This window comes from Crocodylus porosus, unplaced genomic scaffold (genome assembly GCF_001723895.1).
Source record: "Crocodylus porosus isolate Cpor-Errol unplaced genomic scaffold, CroPor_comp1, whole genome shotgun sequence".
NCBI lineage: Eukaryota > Metazoa > Chordata > Crocodylia > Crocodylidae > Crocodylus > Crocodylus porosus.
Window position 1 is genome coordinate 38,431,055 of NW_017728910.1, and position 17,011 is coordinate 38,448,065.

General features: G+C 43.2%; 1 protein-coding gene across 1 annotated transcript in view; it reads right to left on the reverse strand.

The window, feature by feature from the left end:
* The window catches only part of ACSL3 (acyl-CoA synthetase long-chain family member 3), a 95,299-nt gene that overhangs the window by 9,000 nt on the left and 69,288 nt on the right, over positions 1-17,011 (reverse strand). Inside the window, exons 7-12 of the mRNA XM_019533072.1 lie at positions 14,459-14,609; positions 12,981-13,104; positions 12,652-12,723; positions 8,852-8,991; positions 7,253-7,425; positions 795-869 (exon numbers count right to left, since the gene is read on the reverse strand). Coding sequence (XP_019388617.1) covers positions 795-869; positions 7,253-7,425; positions 8,852-8,991; positions 12,652-12,723; positions 12,981-13,104; positions 14,459-14,609 — 735 coding nt within the window. The remainder of the gene's footprint in view (positions 1-794; positions 870-7,252; positions 7,426-8,851; positions 8,992-12,651; positions 12,724-12,980; positions 13,105-14,458; positions 14,610-17,011) is intronic.

Here is a 17,011-nt window from a genome sequence, read left to right on the forward strand (position 1 = left end):
CAGACTTAACATCTGGAGGCAGCTCTCCAAACTGCCAGCTCTGATCCTCGCTGCCTGAGTGCTGTGTTGCAGCTGTGTACAGCACGGGCATTTATCAGACAAATTAATCAGCCCCATTGGACTGATATCTGATCCAGCTAGTTTTCTTTATATTGGTACCAATCCAATATCAGACCGATGTATCAGTGCACCTCTAGAATCCACTGACAACTTTTTATTTTGTTTCATTGGAAAATGCTAATTCATTGAATCCAAAATGTTTCACTATTTGTTTTAACAAACTTCCAGTGAAACATAGGCAAGGCTCCAACAGAACTCTGCATGGTTTCCTGCCAGCAGGCCTTGTGGGCTGTTCTCTAGCTTTGAGGCTCCAATGGACCTTCCAAATGGGCTGCCTCCAACACATTCATCCAACAAGCTAGTATTATTTAAACTCATTATTGGGATTCTTTCACTTTGAAACAACAAAACAGTTAGCCTAATTCCCTGATTTTGTTATACTATCCACTTCTTGAAGCAGACAGTAATAATTTTCTATAGCCAGCCTTTAAAATTACTGTGTAATTCTAAAGACTTCCTGATGAAAAGATATTCTGAGAGGATCATCAGACCATCAAAGAACCAGGTGCAGCTCCCTAGTCCTGAGATGCCCAGTTCCAATGCCAGTTAAAAGTACAGGGCATAGTTTTAATTTACAACGGAGAGGACTGAGTGACATTATACAGCCCAATAAATAAACACTAACTAAAATTCTTGCACACACCAAAGTTCCATTATATAAACGGTCTTCTTACCTTCTTCCCAGTTCATCAACTTGATTTCACAGCAAACCAAAGGTGCTCCCACTCTCCCTGTAGTATAGTCCCAAACTAAAATAATAATAATAATTTAAAAAATCAATTAATCACATGGCAGAACCAAGAGCTTCAACTAGTAGTTGGGCAAGCAGCCATTTAAGGCAACAATTAGTAAAATTTAAGAATCTAGTGAGACGGGATTTTGAATCCCTCTTCTGAACTGCACCATTCTTTCTATTTTTATTGTATGACTTAGCAGGATGGGATATCATAAAAGACAAAATGAAGAATAGTATGCGTTTGCTAACAGCACAGCTGTCAAAGTTCAACAACCCCTTCCTACTGAAAGGAGGAATCAGCAGTCCAAGAACAGACATCTTTTATTCAGGTTTCCAATTCTGCACAGAAACAACAAAAATGCTTGTGAGAGATCAGTAGTTCTTGGGCTGCAAAACTATCCTTTCCTTCTTTCTGTCTGTCCGACCGTCCGTCCATCCACCCACCTACATACATACTAGAAGAGGGAAGGGTGAAGACAGACTAACAAAAGAATCACCTCTTCTAACACTTCAAATCAATGGATATTTTATTATTTTCTTTTTTAGAACAGTTACTGATAATGCACTGCCCACAAGCATATCCTTACTTGCAGATCCCTCTCATGCCCTGAACCCTTAGTTAAAGAATTCTTGTCTCTCTCGGACATAATGGGTATGCTTTAACCCTGCAAAGGGATAGAGAGAAGTGAATGCTTCCCACAGATCCTGTATTGCATTTGACTGAAGGAGGGAAGAAAAGCAGGATTCAAATACATATATGGACAACACTTCCCAAAGAACTCCAGTTAAAGTAAAGTTACTTCTTTTCTTCTTTGAATAATTATCCATATACCTATTCTCACTTGTGGATGACTCCAAAGCAATGCCAAGATAATATGGAAAGACAGGCCTCAAAATTCTCTAAGTGAACAGCAACTGTAGGATCACCTTATCAAATATAGAACAAGCTCCTGTGACAGTCTGGTGCTTGGTAAAAGGTACGTATTGGGCTCCAGATAGCAGCCCCACGAATGCATTGCTGGGCCTGAATGCTGTATAGGGAGGCTGTGGAAGTAGCCTTGGTTCTGATAAAATAGGTCTGTATCACAAATGGTGGTTCTTCCTTGAGTTTCACAGTATAGATTGACACAGCCAGAAATCCATTTAAACACTTTCTGATTTGAGATCACATTGCCTTTAGATCTCTCAACTAGAAAGACAAATGGCCATACAAAAGTGTAAGAATTTTTTGTTTTATTCAATATAGCCTGCTAGAGCTCATCTAACACCTACAATGGAGTAAGACCTCAACTGGGAAGATGCGAGACTTCAGAAGGAAGACTTACAAATTAATTTGCTGCTCCAGAGAAAAACTCACAACCACCTTTCTAAGAACATTTTTAGACAGAAATTTCAGGTGAGTCCCAAGGATACCTTATCAGGGTAAAGTGTGGTGGATAAAAGATTCACCATAAACACCAGGATTTCCTCCACCCAAGTGTGCACCACCAGGATGGCTACCAGCAAGAACGAGGTATAGAAAGAAACACGTTCTTCTCCACGGCAAAAAAGACATCTACCACACGACGACCAAACAAGAATCAGGGCACTGAACAAGGGATATAGATACAATCCCAGACAGTACTGAGAAATCCAAAGCAAAGATGTAAGAGCAAGTTATTCTTGCTACCTTCTCAGGAAGACTGACTCCAAAAGGAAGGACAGAGATCCAAACAAAGACAAAGCCTCTAAAATGGCAGGACCTAGTGGCACTGTATTATGTGCAGATGTCTCAGCTGACAAATCACAGTTTGCAGGCTTGAGGAAAATTTTCAGCTTTTCTCTCTCAGATGGCTAAGTGGAATAAAAACAGAATAAAGAAAAAACTATGATTTTAGAGAAGCTCTCTAAGAAGTTGAGCATCTCGTTTATTTGGTAGGCCTCAGCTGCTCAAAATCTCAAACGTGTTGTCTTTCAGATCAGAGGCTGAGAGGAAAAGAATTATGCACTTCCCTGGGCAAAGGGCATGAGGGAAGAGAAGACCAGAATATATCTTGTGACTATTACTGGGGCAGGAGTGGGCAAAATATAGCCTGCAGGCTGGATCTGACCCACTAAAGGATTTTATTTGGCCCAGGTGGGTCCCATGGCTCTGCCTAGCCCAGGCATGGGGGGCAGCCCAGGTCATGGTGTATGTAGCTGGGCCAGCCACCTCCAGGCATGTGGCAGGAGATGTGGCATTGGTTGGTCTCCACTTCCTGGCAGCCCCTTCTGGCCACAACCACTAGTATCTCCACTGCTGCCAGACCTGGCCCCACTGTCTGGGCACCAAAAGCCACGGGTGCTAGATGGAGAGGAAGTGCGGGTAGGCAGGGTCTCCATGGAGACTGCCCCAGAATTGCTGCAGGCACAGCATGCTCAGTCAGGCAGATCAGGTGAGCAGGGAGTGGCATTTGGGAGTAGGACGGGCAGGCAGGGGCCAGGTCCAGGACCACAGGGCTGCAACACTATGGGTCCAGGGCCTGGGGCAGAGTCATGATCTGTTCTCCATATGCCCCTACCTGTAGAACAATATCTGTCACAGGAATGTATGGGGAGTGGATCGCAACTCTGTCCTGGGCCCTGGCCTCCAGCCACACACTGTCACCGCCACACGAACCCAGACCTGGCCTCTGCCCACCTGTCCTGCTCCCAGATGCTGCTCCCCACCTGCCTGGGGCACCATCCCATCCACCTGGCTGAGTATTCCCTGCCTGCAGTGGTCCTGGCTGGTCTCCATGGAGACTACCCATCTACCCACTCCATCTACCACCCTTCAGGGATAGGCGCTGGGCAGATAAGCCCAGGGCCAGACAGAATCAAATGCCTCCCCACCCACAAAGCCCCAGTTCAGCACCTCCCCAGACCACAACAGCTCAAAATTCCTCAAGTCATCCACCAGCCAAAATAATTCCCCTTATGCTAGGGGAAAATTTCTCTAATTAAGGGATCAGATTAAAAACACCCATAAGCCAGAAATAGGGCAACTGTATATGTGGACGATTATTTCACGGAGAACCTGATGTTTTGCAGTTCTATACACTAAAAAGGACATGCAACTCCATCTTCTGCCTAATGACAGATGTCAAATTCGATGCCTTCTGAATATAACAATGATACAAGATGTATCCTCTACTAAAACCAAAGTGAGTTTTTGTTTATCCTTCAAAATAAAAGGAGAAGAATATGCTGTCCACTGTTCAAATACATCTTAATTTTTCACTGGCAAAAATAAAAAGTGGCCTATATAAAATTAAAACTTAGCATAATGTATACTATTCCTAGATACCATGTGGTGTTTTGACAAATGTATAGTAGTTAATGTTTGCTATACTTACTTTTCTACTCCTTTTACTGTGTGAATTTGATATGGCCTCTACAAAATTTAGATGCATTTTTAGGTGACCACATTTTTCTAAAATAAGCTGCCTGAAGTTACCTATGCATAGGCTTAAGAATGTATCTAAAAAAGTTACCTGATACTTCAAGTGTTAAGTACCCAGAAGCTACAACTGATTAATTATGATATTTATAGAATATGAATAACTATGCACTGATTCAGCTGAATATCTCGCGGTATGCTCTAACATTCTTATATATAATATCTTATGATATTATTCCTGTGACTTTGGGAAACCCTGGTTCAAATTAATTCACTATACACCTCTGACAACATCCCTCAGGACTTGTTCTCTAAAACAGCAGCACTTTTTTAAAAACAGTATTCTCACGTGTTTTTTTCTGTCTTTGTTCTAAAATGCAAAATCGCCACAGTTTCAAGGTAGACAATATTTGGCCTTAGGCCACTGACAAATCTAAGATTATATATAATCTTATGACCCTGCAAGTCTAAAACCAGAAATACTGGAATACTTTGGAAAAGGGAAACATTCCAAAGGATCCAAATTAAACTATAAGAATTACACTTTTAAATTATGAGATTTTAATTCTGGAAATATTTTAGATTTTTTTTTTAAAGAGCTTTTCCCTGTTTTTTCCTAGGTCACTTCAATTAAAAAAAAATAAAATTAGAGGCTCATTAACTACCTTAAAAACTTAAGTTTCTATGAATTGACTCACCATTTGTATGAAACGCATTTCAGGCTTTAGCTTTTTTGAGGGGAAGAAAAAGCACAGCACAGCACATTGGGCATTACACTGGATACTCTTACAAACAGCACAGAAATGTATTATTAGCAGGGATCTGGGTTTTCCATTTCCCACAGAAAAACAGAGTAAACTGGATTTTGCCTTTTACCAGAGGCAAATGTGGATTTCTCATTTTACTAAAGAAACCCGTGGATTTTGCTATTTTGCAATGAGCTCCCTGCAGGCTAGCAGAGTTCCAGCCTGCAGGGAGTGGAGAGGAAGTGGGATCAAGGCAGAAAGACATAGGACACCATGTACATAGAAATGCACATGGCCCCAGGCAGCCTGCAGAGCAGCTCCAGCAGGTAAGTGCAACAGGAAAGAGGGGTTGAGGCCCCTGTAGGAAGGGAGCTGGGCAGGGCTGCAGCTGCTGCCTAGCCGGGAAGGGCTTGGGGCCCAGCATCATAATGTGTGGCTGCAGGGGCAGGAGCGGGCTGTGGGCTTGAGCTTCCACCCTGCTTCCCTCGTTTAGGGTGACCTGGTGTGGCTGGGGACAGCAGGGCCACGCAGGGATTCCTCGCTGCTGTGAGCTGTCCTTCCGCTGACGCCCTGCTTCCCTCTGCAGTGGGGCTGCAGCAAGGGCTGCAGCATGGGGCTGCACCCCTCAAAGCAGCAGCAGGTGCTGAAGGCACATTGCCAGGGCAGTAGGGGGGCTGCTCGCAGCAACAAGGAATCCCCATGTGGCCCTGCTGTCCCCAGCCATGTTGGGTCACACCTGCTGGGCTGGGGAGGCCCTAGGGGAGGGAAGCAGGGCAGAAGCTTGAGCCTGCAGCCTGCACCTGTCCCAGGTACAGATCTGGGGGGTGGGGTCCCACCTGCCCCCCAGGAGTACGCACGGCAGCAGGAAGCTGGCTCTTCCTCTCCCCTGGATGAGCTACCAGCGGCCCCCTCCTGCTCCCTGCTGGGGCCCTGTAGCTGCACATTGCAGCCCTGGGCCCCAAGCCCCTCCTAGCTGGGCAGCAGCCTCACCCTGTGCCTGGCCCGGGTACAGATCTGTGGGGCATGGGTCCTTCCTGCCCCCTGGGAGCACATGCAGCAACAGGGAGCTGCCCTGCCCAAGCCCACAGCGGGGGGGAGTGGGGGCAAAGGTCTGCAGACCCAGGTCCGTAGCCCTGGCAGCTGGGGGGCCTCTCCAGGAGGGTTGGGGGAGCAGGGGCTGTGGGTAGGGAGTGAAGGGTACTTACAGGGCCAGGGGGGTTCTGGGAGGGCCTTTAAATTTTACACATAAATTTGTGACAGTTAGCAGAGAATTTGGTTGTTTAAAATCGGGGAAAACGAGGTTCCCTGATTGTTAGTTAGTATTTACTGTTACTCAGGTTTATTTAAAGCAGGGGTGTCAAACTTATCTGGCCCTGAGCCAGAACTGTGGTGCAGGACTAGTCCAGATGCCAGATTAATGGCATGGATCAGACCCACAGATGCTCCCTTCCCCACATGCCAGATCCAGTAGATGTGGTACCCACTGTAGCTGGTCTGGGACCCATCGGGAACAGGCCCGGCATCCTCGGTGCTTGGCTGCAACCACAGGAACAAGACATGGTGTGGGGCTTTTTCCCCCTCCAGCAGTTCCCTTCTCTCCTGAGAGCTTGGCAGCCAAGCTGGCAAGAGCTATGGCAATGGAGTTCCAGCATCACCAGGGTCTCTTTCTGTGGCAACAGCCAAGCACCTGGACAAGAGCTGCAGCACTGGCGCTTCAGCAGCACTGCAAGAAGTCTGATACCATGGCTCGTCTCTTCAGTGGCAGCCAAGTGCTTGGGCAAGAGCCGTGTTGCTTAAGCCTTCAGCAGTACTGCAGAAAAAGAGGCCTGGTATCATGGGCATTTGGTTACCACTGCAGGAACAAGCCATGATGCTGGGGTTCTTCCTGTGGGGCTGCTGCAGCTCTAGAATCCTGGGTCTCACCCAGGTACTAGCTGCCACTGCAGGAAGGCCGGCTATTTGGGACAAAAGTCTGAACCAGATAACCTGGCTCTGGGGGCCATATGTTTTAAACCTCTGTTCTAAAGCATCTTACTTGCACACAGGTCAGCTTTCCCTAGCCAAGTCAATAAGGCTGACTTGATTCAAGTCTTAGAAATTGTGTACATTACCTTATATATCAAAAAATTTGTGACTACATATGCACAGCAATATTTATTTACATATTCTACCTCTACACAAAACAAAATCACTGCTGGAGAATATACAAATACAGACCACAGTTTTCAGATGAGCAAGGTGAATACAGACCATCGGTGATTGTTCCTGCCCCAGAAGATTCAGTTAGGCCATATCCTTGTCCCACAGGACAGCAGAAACATATGTTCATAAATCGCTGAGTTACTGCAGAAAGAGGAGCTCCTCCACACAGAAGGATGCGAATTCTGCCACCTAGCAGCATTCGTACTTTGTGAAAGATAAGGCTAAAAAGACCAAAAACGACAAAAGGATATTTTTATTGTTTGGGACGGGGGGAAAAAAAAAACCCCTAAAGCTTACACTGACTTCAAATATCTTTCTTAATTTTGCAATGTAATATAATTTTAGTTTCATAAAACAGCATGCTAAATTTTAAGCTTTTTGACAAAAATTCACATGAAAAGGTTTTAGCTTTTATTTTCATATATTACTTGACAGGATGATGAAAACAGTCTTAGGGATGTATTATTGAAACTGTAAAGCCCTATGATCTGTTTCTTATTGAACATTATCAAATAACTGGAGAAATTTACTGAGGACTAAAACATATACCTAGCTGGCAAAATTTGTATTCGTTAGGGATGCACCAATAAAGATTTTTTGGGCTGATACCAGGGGCCGATTATTAATGAGCCATATCGGCCATTACCTGATTGCCAATAAGCAGCCCTGCCGTTTGGAGAGAGTAAGTCTGTTGGGGGGAATGGGCAGAGTGAGGGGAAGGAGGGAAAGAAGGAAAGGGGTGGGGAGAAGAGGGGGGAAGAAAAGGGTGTGAGGGGGCAGATTGAGGCCCCCATGGTGAGGAAAGGAGTGGGGTTGGGACTAGGGCAGGTGCTGCCCAGCTGGGGCAGTGCACAGGATGAAGCCATGAGCAGCTTACCCAAGCAGGGTTACAGGGGGAAGGCTGCTCCTGCCACTGCAAACACCCCTGGGGGAGGCATGGGGGGGCATGTACCCCCCGGACCTGAACAAGGGTGAAGCCAGGTTGCCAGTGCGGTGCTGGGTTTTTCCCCCAGTGGGGGGGAAGCTGGGTTGGGGCTGTGCTCAGGGCAGGAGCTACAGGGTGGGCTAAAGCCATGCCAGACTTCACTGTAGCCCCCTCCAAACCCCCTCCTCCCAGCACTGCCACCACCCACCCCAAGAGCAGCCCTGACACCGCCCTGCCAGGAACAGCCCAACACTGCCTCGGCCCCAGCCTGCAGCAGCATCCCACAAATCACCCCACACATAGATCTGGGAGGCACATGCCCCCTCATACCTCCCCCAGTGGTGCATGCAGTGGCAGGAACAGCCCCCCCTCCCTCCCGTGGCCCCTGGATGAGCTGTCCCGCACCTCACTGCGCCCTGACTGGGAAGAGCCTGCCCCAGCCCCATTCCTTCTCTCGCTGCAGGGGCCTCTCTCTCTCCCCCCAACTCCCCTCCTTCCCTCCCCCAAAGACTTACCAACTGCCAGGCTGGCCCGCACGCATGCTGTGGCTGCTTACATTCATGTAGCATTTATCTGGGACATTAAAATCAGCCACATCAACCAAAAGGAGCCAACTGTCAATTATGTCAACATCAGGGTCAGCTCTCCTCATCCAGTGCAACTACCATTTTGATGAGTATTTAAAACAAATATATGAATAAAAACAGAATGGAAAAATTTACCTGTCACAGAGTGGTGTAGTGTAGCCTTTTGAAATTTGGTCCATTTTATAATTGTAAGCCAATATAAATAGATTCCGCTGGAAACCGGACATTGCATTCACTTTATTCATAACATTTTTGTAGATCCGATCCATAATTTCCTAATTACAGAAAAAAGATTAAATATGACTACGTTAATATCAACACTAAAATGCATTTCATAAAAACCTATGGTCTAGAAATGCTAGTACAATTTCAAGCAACAAAATCATTGCCATTTTCCCCTCTTTTATTCGTTACCTGGAGCAAAATCTGTCAGGCAGGCCAAGGAGTAAAATTTGAGCAGAACACTATGCAATTCTGACCTACGTACTGCTAATTAATGTTTGTTGCTGACTGCAGCTAAAGTGTATTGAAGTCTATGCATCTCCTAACCAGTTTCTCATGCTCTATTGGCAAATGTGGTATGGAACCAGTGTATCAGCTAGCTAGCTCAGTATTTTCAAGTGCAATAGACAAGATTGTTTCTGATTCTTATTTTAGGGGATAAATCCCTATAGCCTTCTTGCTATGGCTTCATTGCTAGTAGAGCCTACAAAGGGACAGTGCCCTAGATTTAAAGTTAAATGGCAAGATATAGATTAATTAAGACAGTTATGAAGTTTTAATATACAAAGAGTATGGTGACTAAAATATTTTATTCTAATAGTTTGCACTGCATTCTATCTCAGTAGCTTAACTTACTGCAAAAAGTAATGTATTTTATAAATAACATATACTTTTCAAAGTATGCACATCTTCCCCTCCTTCCTCCCCTTAAGCCTACAAACGTATGGAAATTTATCCCAAGCCCTACTTTCCACAGTCTTTTTATGAAAAGTTGGCAGGCAGACTCATTGTCAGGCACAATTCTTTTTAGAAGACAAGAGAATGAATTTTTCACGCTATTTAAATTTTGCTTAAAATTTTAAATTTCCTTAAAATGTACATGTTGTTGGACAAATGCAATAAAAATCTAGCCTACAGATCATATTTAAATACACTCATGTAAATGACATCTAGGTTACCTACTATATGCAGTAAAGAGTGACAGAAGCTGAAATATCAGGAGATGGATTAAGTTTTTTCAACTTTTTTATGCACGTTTCCAAATCGCGTTGTCATCCAAAAGGCATGAATGTTAACAAATTGTAAGACAAACTCATAATTCTGGATGACTTCAATATGCATATCAGGTCACACCATATAACCTGACAGACTGGTGAAAATGGAAAAGGAAAGGGCAACAGCAACAGTCTGTTACTCCAATAGGGAGTGCACCAGTTTTGTAATTACGAAGACTATATTTTTAGCTCCCCATAAAACACTTCCTGGAATCACCCGTCCCAAATATTGACATTTGTCTGCAACATTACCAGGCAAAGAAATATGCATGATAGCAAGATTACCAAGCCCGTGAAAGGATCGTCATCTCATCTGTGCAAATTTCAACATACATGTCAAACCACCTACAAATCCCCAGAACAAAAGCCTTTGAAGAAGCTATACGTGACCAGAGCCAAGGTTTATCCTTTAAACAAGAGCCACACAAAATGGCAGCTATCAGCTGAATACAACCTCTGGCATCACTGAAGCTAACTGGACATGCTTCAAGAAACTGAGCTGAATGTTGTTAATACAACTTTGATGGTCAATGAAGCCGACTGGAAGTCCTAGAAGGAATCTACCTACATTGCTGGTTTGAACTCTTGGGGTTCAACAGTCCAAAAACATCAAAACAGGTCAAGGAGAACATAAGAGAGAGACAGCTTGGTGAGATCTATCACCAGTCAGCATGGGGTGACTGCTAAAATACCAATATTCAAGAAAACTGCTTTTAACAACATTCACAATATTCTTCAAATCTAAACTGAGATCCAAATGAAACAAGAAAGCTAATGAGCTCGCCACACTTGAACTGAAATGACATGGAGAAGTTGTATGATGTACTTAAAATAGGGTATGGGCCTCTTTCAGGATTTCCAATCCTCTTATGAGTTCAGATGGAAACATTCTTCTGAAAGAAAAGGACTAAATTATAGAAAGATGGCCTAACTATTTTGAAAGCCTGTTTCAAAAGGAATCCAGCATCAGTAATGAGGCTATTGATGAAATACTTCAGTGTGCTGTTAATGGAATTCTTTCTACACAGCTTAATGTCTCAGAGACCAAAAAAGATGATCAAAGGACCTAACCTGATGCCATTCTGGATGAAATGTACATAGCTGGCAGAGACTATTTAATCCAGTGTATCAAATATCTTTTCTGTCAACATGGCATTAAGAAGTGACCCTCCCAGAATATTCAGAAATTTCTTTTGTCCACACACCCACACAGATTAATCATTTAATACGCAACAATCATTAGGAAACCTCCTTATTAGACATTTCTTTCACGATTTTTCCAAGAAAGATGCCAAACCACTTTAACTTTCCATGTCACTGAGAAATTGCTGCCTGAAGGCTAGGGCATTTCTAAAGAAAGAAGAACATCAGACCTACTTGCTGCACAGCAAATGTAAAAAAAAAAAATGCACAGAGCAGAATATTGTGTCCTTATTGCTCTACACAAAAGTCTTTTGTCACTATCAGCAGAAGGCATGCTGACATTTCTAAGATTTGCTGCCCTGACCAATTTACAAATTCACTAATTTCACTGCGAAGGTTAGACAATTTCATAGGGAGGTGATGTAGGAGCCATGGAAGATAGAGATATCTCCACTCTATGTCTACTAATAAATGATACACCAGAAGGCTGTATTCCTGCATCAATACTATTCAATGCATCATTTGCCACCATATTGTTCATTGCTTATATGATTTCAATAAAGGTATTCAAATTATAATCAAAGCTGTTTAAACCCAGACAGCTTCAAGTGAAAATCATGCTCTAGGAACATGTCCAGGAACTTCTATTTGCTAATGACTTGGACCTGATACCCATGCCTAGGAAGATATGCAAGTCATCATGGGCTACTCTGCACTCATACATTCACATTTTGCACTATTAGTTTTAAAAAGAGTGAGGTAATAAACTGGTCTATTCTTAAAAGCCAATCACCTCCCTGGATGACACAGGCACTAAGTTATACATTAATTAAGCACCAAGTTGCTCTCATATAAAATTCAGTTTCCAAAAAAAAAATTCTAAAGCCAGCAGAATCATCAAAATTATGGATTAGTGGATGCATAACATTGTAAATAAAATGGAAAGTCTAAGAGATAGCCCTAACCTCTTTAGTCTTGTGAAAACTGCCATTTGACTGTAATTTAAACGGTTTAAGAATAATAAAGAAAACGAAAAGACAATATAGTTTCCTGAGTTCTGTACTGATCATATATGCTAAGTTATAAGTATTATGATTATGGAGCTGCAACAAGGACAGTCTTCTCATGTTGTTAGGATGTCTGATAATCAATCACCGCTCCAAAAATAACCAGCCCTTTTATGGACAACTGTGCTCTGTCCATGTTCAGCATTTAAAAGATGAAAGGGTTGTTTAAACACAACCTTGAGTCAATGCAATGATGCTCATGGGAACAACAAACCCGTGAGTGCAAGACATGGTACACAATGATCCAAGGTGTTACATCTGCTTTGAGAATTAACGTATCAGGATGCAGAACACAAGCATCTACAACAAAAACAAACATAAGGGTCAGCTCTCCTCATCCAATGCACCTACCATTCTCAGTCTATTCTGCAACCATGTTTTAGACAAAACTGGAATTAATCAGCTACCATTTGAACAATGAAATAACTTTAAAAGGTATTAAACTTACTGGTACAGCTGCCATTAGGGTTGGTTTGAGCACAGTAATATCTCCTTTACTTCCTTTCTTTATTTTTGAGGACTAAGAGAGAAAAATAGGAGGAGGTTATGCACAAAATTTTATCATGCAAAAAGAAATACAATAATTCACCTAAACTTGAAGAGTTTACATAGCTTTCACTTTAAAAGCTGAAAATCAGACCAGTATTATTTCTGATATATAATATACTGATTCATACTTTGGAAATAAGAAGTTTCCACCATTGCTTTCCTATAATATTTTGAAACAAATTAAAAGTGTTAAAAAAACTCCTTGTCTGACATACATAAACTACGTACCTGATCAGATAATGTCTGAGGGGATGAGTAACCAATACGGCATCCATGTGATAAACAGACAAGTTCAGCACTTAACTCCAGCACATGAGCAAGAGGCAAATAGCCAATATAGATGTCTTTTTCCCTGAAAATAGTTTTAAAAGACACAATTGTACTGTAAAACTATTTAGCATTTTCAGGAGAACCATTAATCTTAATATAAATGAAACATCCTAGGGAACTAGAAGGGGTGAAAGCATGTCTGTATCTAAGAACTAATTTCATGTTATTGAGCACAAGGGTTTGTTTCAGAATTTGTGAAGCGTCTGCTTTAAATCTGGGACAGATAAGCAAAGCACGTTATTTGCTTTACTTAACAGGGAACAAAAAAATTGTAGAATGATCACCTGTAACTGAAGTGACAAAGAAATCTCAATGGGCACAATTCAATACAAGTCGAGTACAATCGCAGCAAAGAACTAGAAAGGGGAGTGGCCTATGATGAGTTTTAAGCTCTCTCTGTCATACTGGTACTGGACTTCTCCAAGAGCTTTAGCATTCCCAGGCATAACGATGAACTCACAGCACTTTATGGAATCTAGGCAGCATTGGGTACTACAGCTCTGTCCTTGTATACATCCTTCCAATCTCGTGGCTATTTTTTTTCCAAGATTCAAAATATTGCCAATACATGCTTTAACTTTTCTCCCAGTAAGAGGTCATGCCCTTAGCTTGAAGTAGGCAAGCAAATTAATAGCACTCTTTGAAAAAAACCTGAAGAAAATGGTCCAATGCCTGCTCGCAAATGAAAAATATTGCTCCACCAGCACAATGCAAGTCTCTGCTATAACAGTAAAGCTCATCTGTGAGAGGAGATACTTTCTACAGGGCCAATCTGAGACTAGGAGTTCCCAGAAGAACAAAGGACCAAAATTCTATCTATTTTGTTCCATGTAGAAGGTACATGGCAGTGCATGCTTTGACCTTGTCTTCTCTAATAAATCTTATCAAAACAAGACATTCCACTGCATGTATTTTCCTCTATAAAAGGACAGTATGAGGGAAAAACAGCACAAAAAACATTAATCACATCACTTTAAGCATTTCTGGCAAGCACTCCAATGTATCAGAAAGGTAAGTCTGATACAAAATATGATTTAAGAATCCATATGAAACAGCGTTTAACATGTTTAATAACAATTGATCTAGAACAGCAGTTCTCAACCTTTTTAGACTGATGCCCCCCTCAGAAAATGCCAGCTCTTAGTTTTCACTAATTCTTTGTGGAAAAAAAATTCTGTTGGAAAGAACTCAGTCTACCATAGGTTAGAATATTTTAACACTATGAATTCCTAGTTGAAAACTCTTGGCTTATTTTGTTAATACTTAACAGTGCTTACACTGCATGGTACCCCGGTTGAGAATCACTGATCTAGAACTTCATGTAATTACAACACATCCTTATGAAAATTGTCTTGGGTTTGGTTACTGATACATACCCCAAATGTGGAATCCTTTCTGCCATTCCAGTTATACCAGAAATAAGATTGCAATGAGAAATCATAACTCCTTTTGGAACTCCTGTAGATCCACTTGTGTACATGATTACTGCAATATCGGAAGGTACAGGCCTGGCCTGCTGCTTGTTTACTGTAATTTTAATTTAAAAAAAAAAAAAAAATACACAAAAATGTGTAGAAAGCATACAGAACTTTGACATCTTAAACACTAATATATATAACATTCCTTATTCTGACAGACAGCTCACCGGGCCAGATTGTAGCCAATTCTGTATGTCTTCACAAGTAGTAAGATAAAAGTTATCCCCAAAATTGTTTACTCCAGGTGCACATACTACATAGCTATAACAAGCAAAGAGAAAGCCTCTTGTGAAGCTTCTACACATCCTGCACACATATGGATGGAAGGGCATGTGGTGAGGGGAGAACAGACAGAGCTCTGGCTCCAATCTCAAAAGGCACATATGATTTCACAGAAATAGCAGTGACCCAGTGTATATCCCCACCAAAAAAGTCTGTAAGAAGCTGAGAGCATGACTGAGCCAATTTGCTTCCTGTATGCTCCTGGGCCAGAAGGACTCTGTTTTACACAAATCTCTGGTTAAGCTCAACTAAAATCCTTAAGCCACACTATGCTCTTATGCAACATCCTCTGTGAAACTGGGTGTAATTTATTTAAAATGAAAGTCTCCACAGAATTCTGGGGATTTAGGCTCCAGTTCTGAACACATTTACTTGTCCTTTACGCCTATGAGTAGTCCCACTGACAAAGAGCAAGTTCATCCAGCCCCACCAGCCAGATGAGGGAAATGGGAGTGCCATACATCTCCCCACACACTGGAGCCAGTATGCAGGGACATCCATTACGGGCAGCTCCTGCAACATGCGCTGGCACCAGTCTGGAGTGTGCACTACTTGCAGTGCCCCACAAGACTGGCCCCAAGTGCTGGCTCCAGTATGGGCTAGGGCCAATCTAGTCATGAAGCCAGCATACAATGTCAGTGTAACGCAGTCGCCAACTTGTGCACCATATACATTACATGCAGGCCCAACATATGGCCTGCCGGCCGCCATGCCATCCACCAAGCCGTTTTCTGAGGCCCGCGGTGCTGTGATGGGAAACGAAAGTGAACACCGTTTACTTTCGTTCCCACCCCTTCTCCCTCCACCAACCCCTAAGCAGCTTCCTAATGGCTGCCGAAGGGCTACGGAAGGGACAAGGTTCCCGCACACACCGCGTCAGCTTGACACTGCTGACGCAGTGCGTGTGGGAAGAGGAGCAGCTGTGTGCCACTCGGGATAGGATTAGCCCAGCCGGAGCAGCAGGGGCTCAGCTGCACTTTCCCCCGACCTGCGCTGGTCAGCCCCAAGCAGCACATTACTCTGCCACCGCTTCTGCTGGCTGGTCCCGACCCGGCCGGGCTCTTCCCAGCCCCAGTAGCACGCGGGAAGCCAGCTTCAGCTGCATGCTGCTCCGGATGGGACAGACCCACCCGAGTAAGCACCAGCCAGCAGAAGTGGCGGCGGAGTCTTGTGCCACTCGGGACTGACCAGCGCAGGTAGGGGGAAAGTGCAACTGAGCCCCTGCTGCTCTGGCTGGGCTCATCCTAAGGTTCATTTCATGTTTGTAAAATGTTTGGAGAGTCTCACATAGATGCACTGCATAGAAATGCAAAATATATTTTGACTTATTTGGCTGGCACCTTGGGCTGAGATTTTCAAAGCTGAGTCAAAAGGCCAACTTCCATTAAAATGAATGGGATTTAGAGGGCTCCAAATCTTTTATGACAACTTTGTAACATGCCTACCTATCCCTTTTTGTAAATCTCAGCCATAGTCTGGAAGCTCAGCCAAAGAACATAAGAGCTTCTGAACATACGAGCATAAAAAGTGCCCTGTTTGGTCAGCCCCATGGTCCATCTAGCTCAGTAACCTGTCCCGAACAGTGACAGAAGTGGATGCTATAGAGGGAGAGTTTTGAACTGGTTAGACCCATGTTATTGTCACGTCCTGCAACTTCACTGGTGTCAAAGGTTACGTGACATCACTTCCTGATGTGATACCACTTCCTGTGGTGTCTTTGAATACGGCTTGCCAGCCCACTGGGTGATAAAAAGTTCATGATCCGGCCCCACATTCAAAAAGGTTGGACACCCCTGATATACAATACGTAAGGGTAGACCCAGAATATGACACATGCAGCACACAGGGTGGGTCTGAGACCAACCCGCCAGTCATATTTTTGACATGCCTAAATAAGATTATTCACATGCATGAAGTTAAATACATCCATAAATGCAACATAGTGGCTTTCATTTGCATTGTTTATAAAGTTAAACATGTTGTGCAGATGAAATTTACCTTTCATTTATTCTTTTTGACCTTGAACATAAAAGTTTTATATCACAAGGAGAGCTACTAGTGCAACGCCTAGAGAGGAGGCTGACTAACCCATTCCATTATAAGGCTCTGCTTTTAGTCACTTTTAACTGCCAAATTTCAACTGTTTGGGCTGAAGTTTTCCATGCAAGG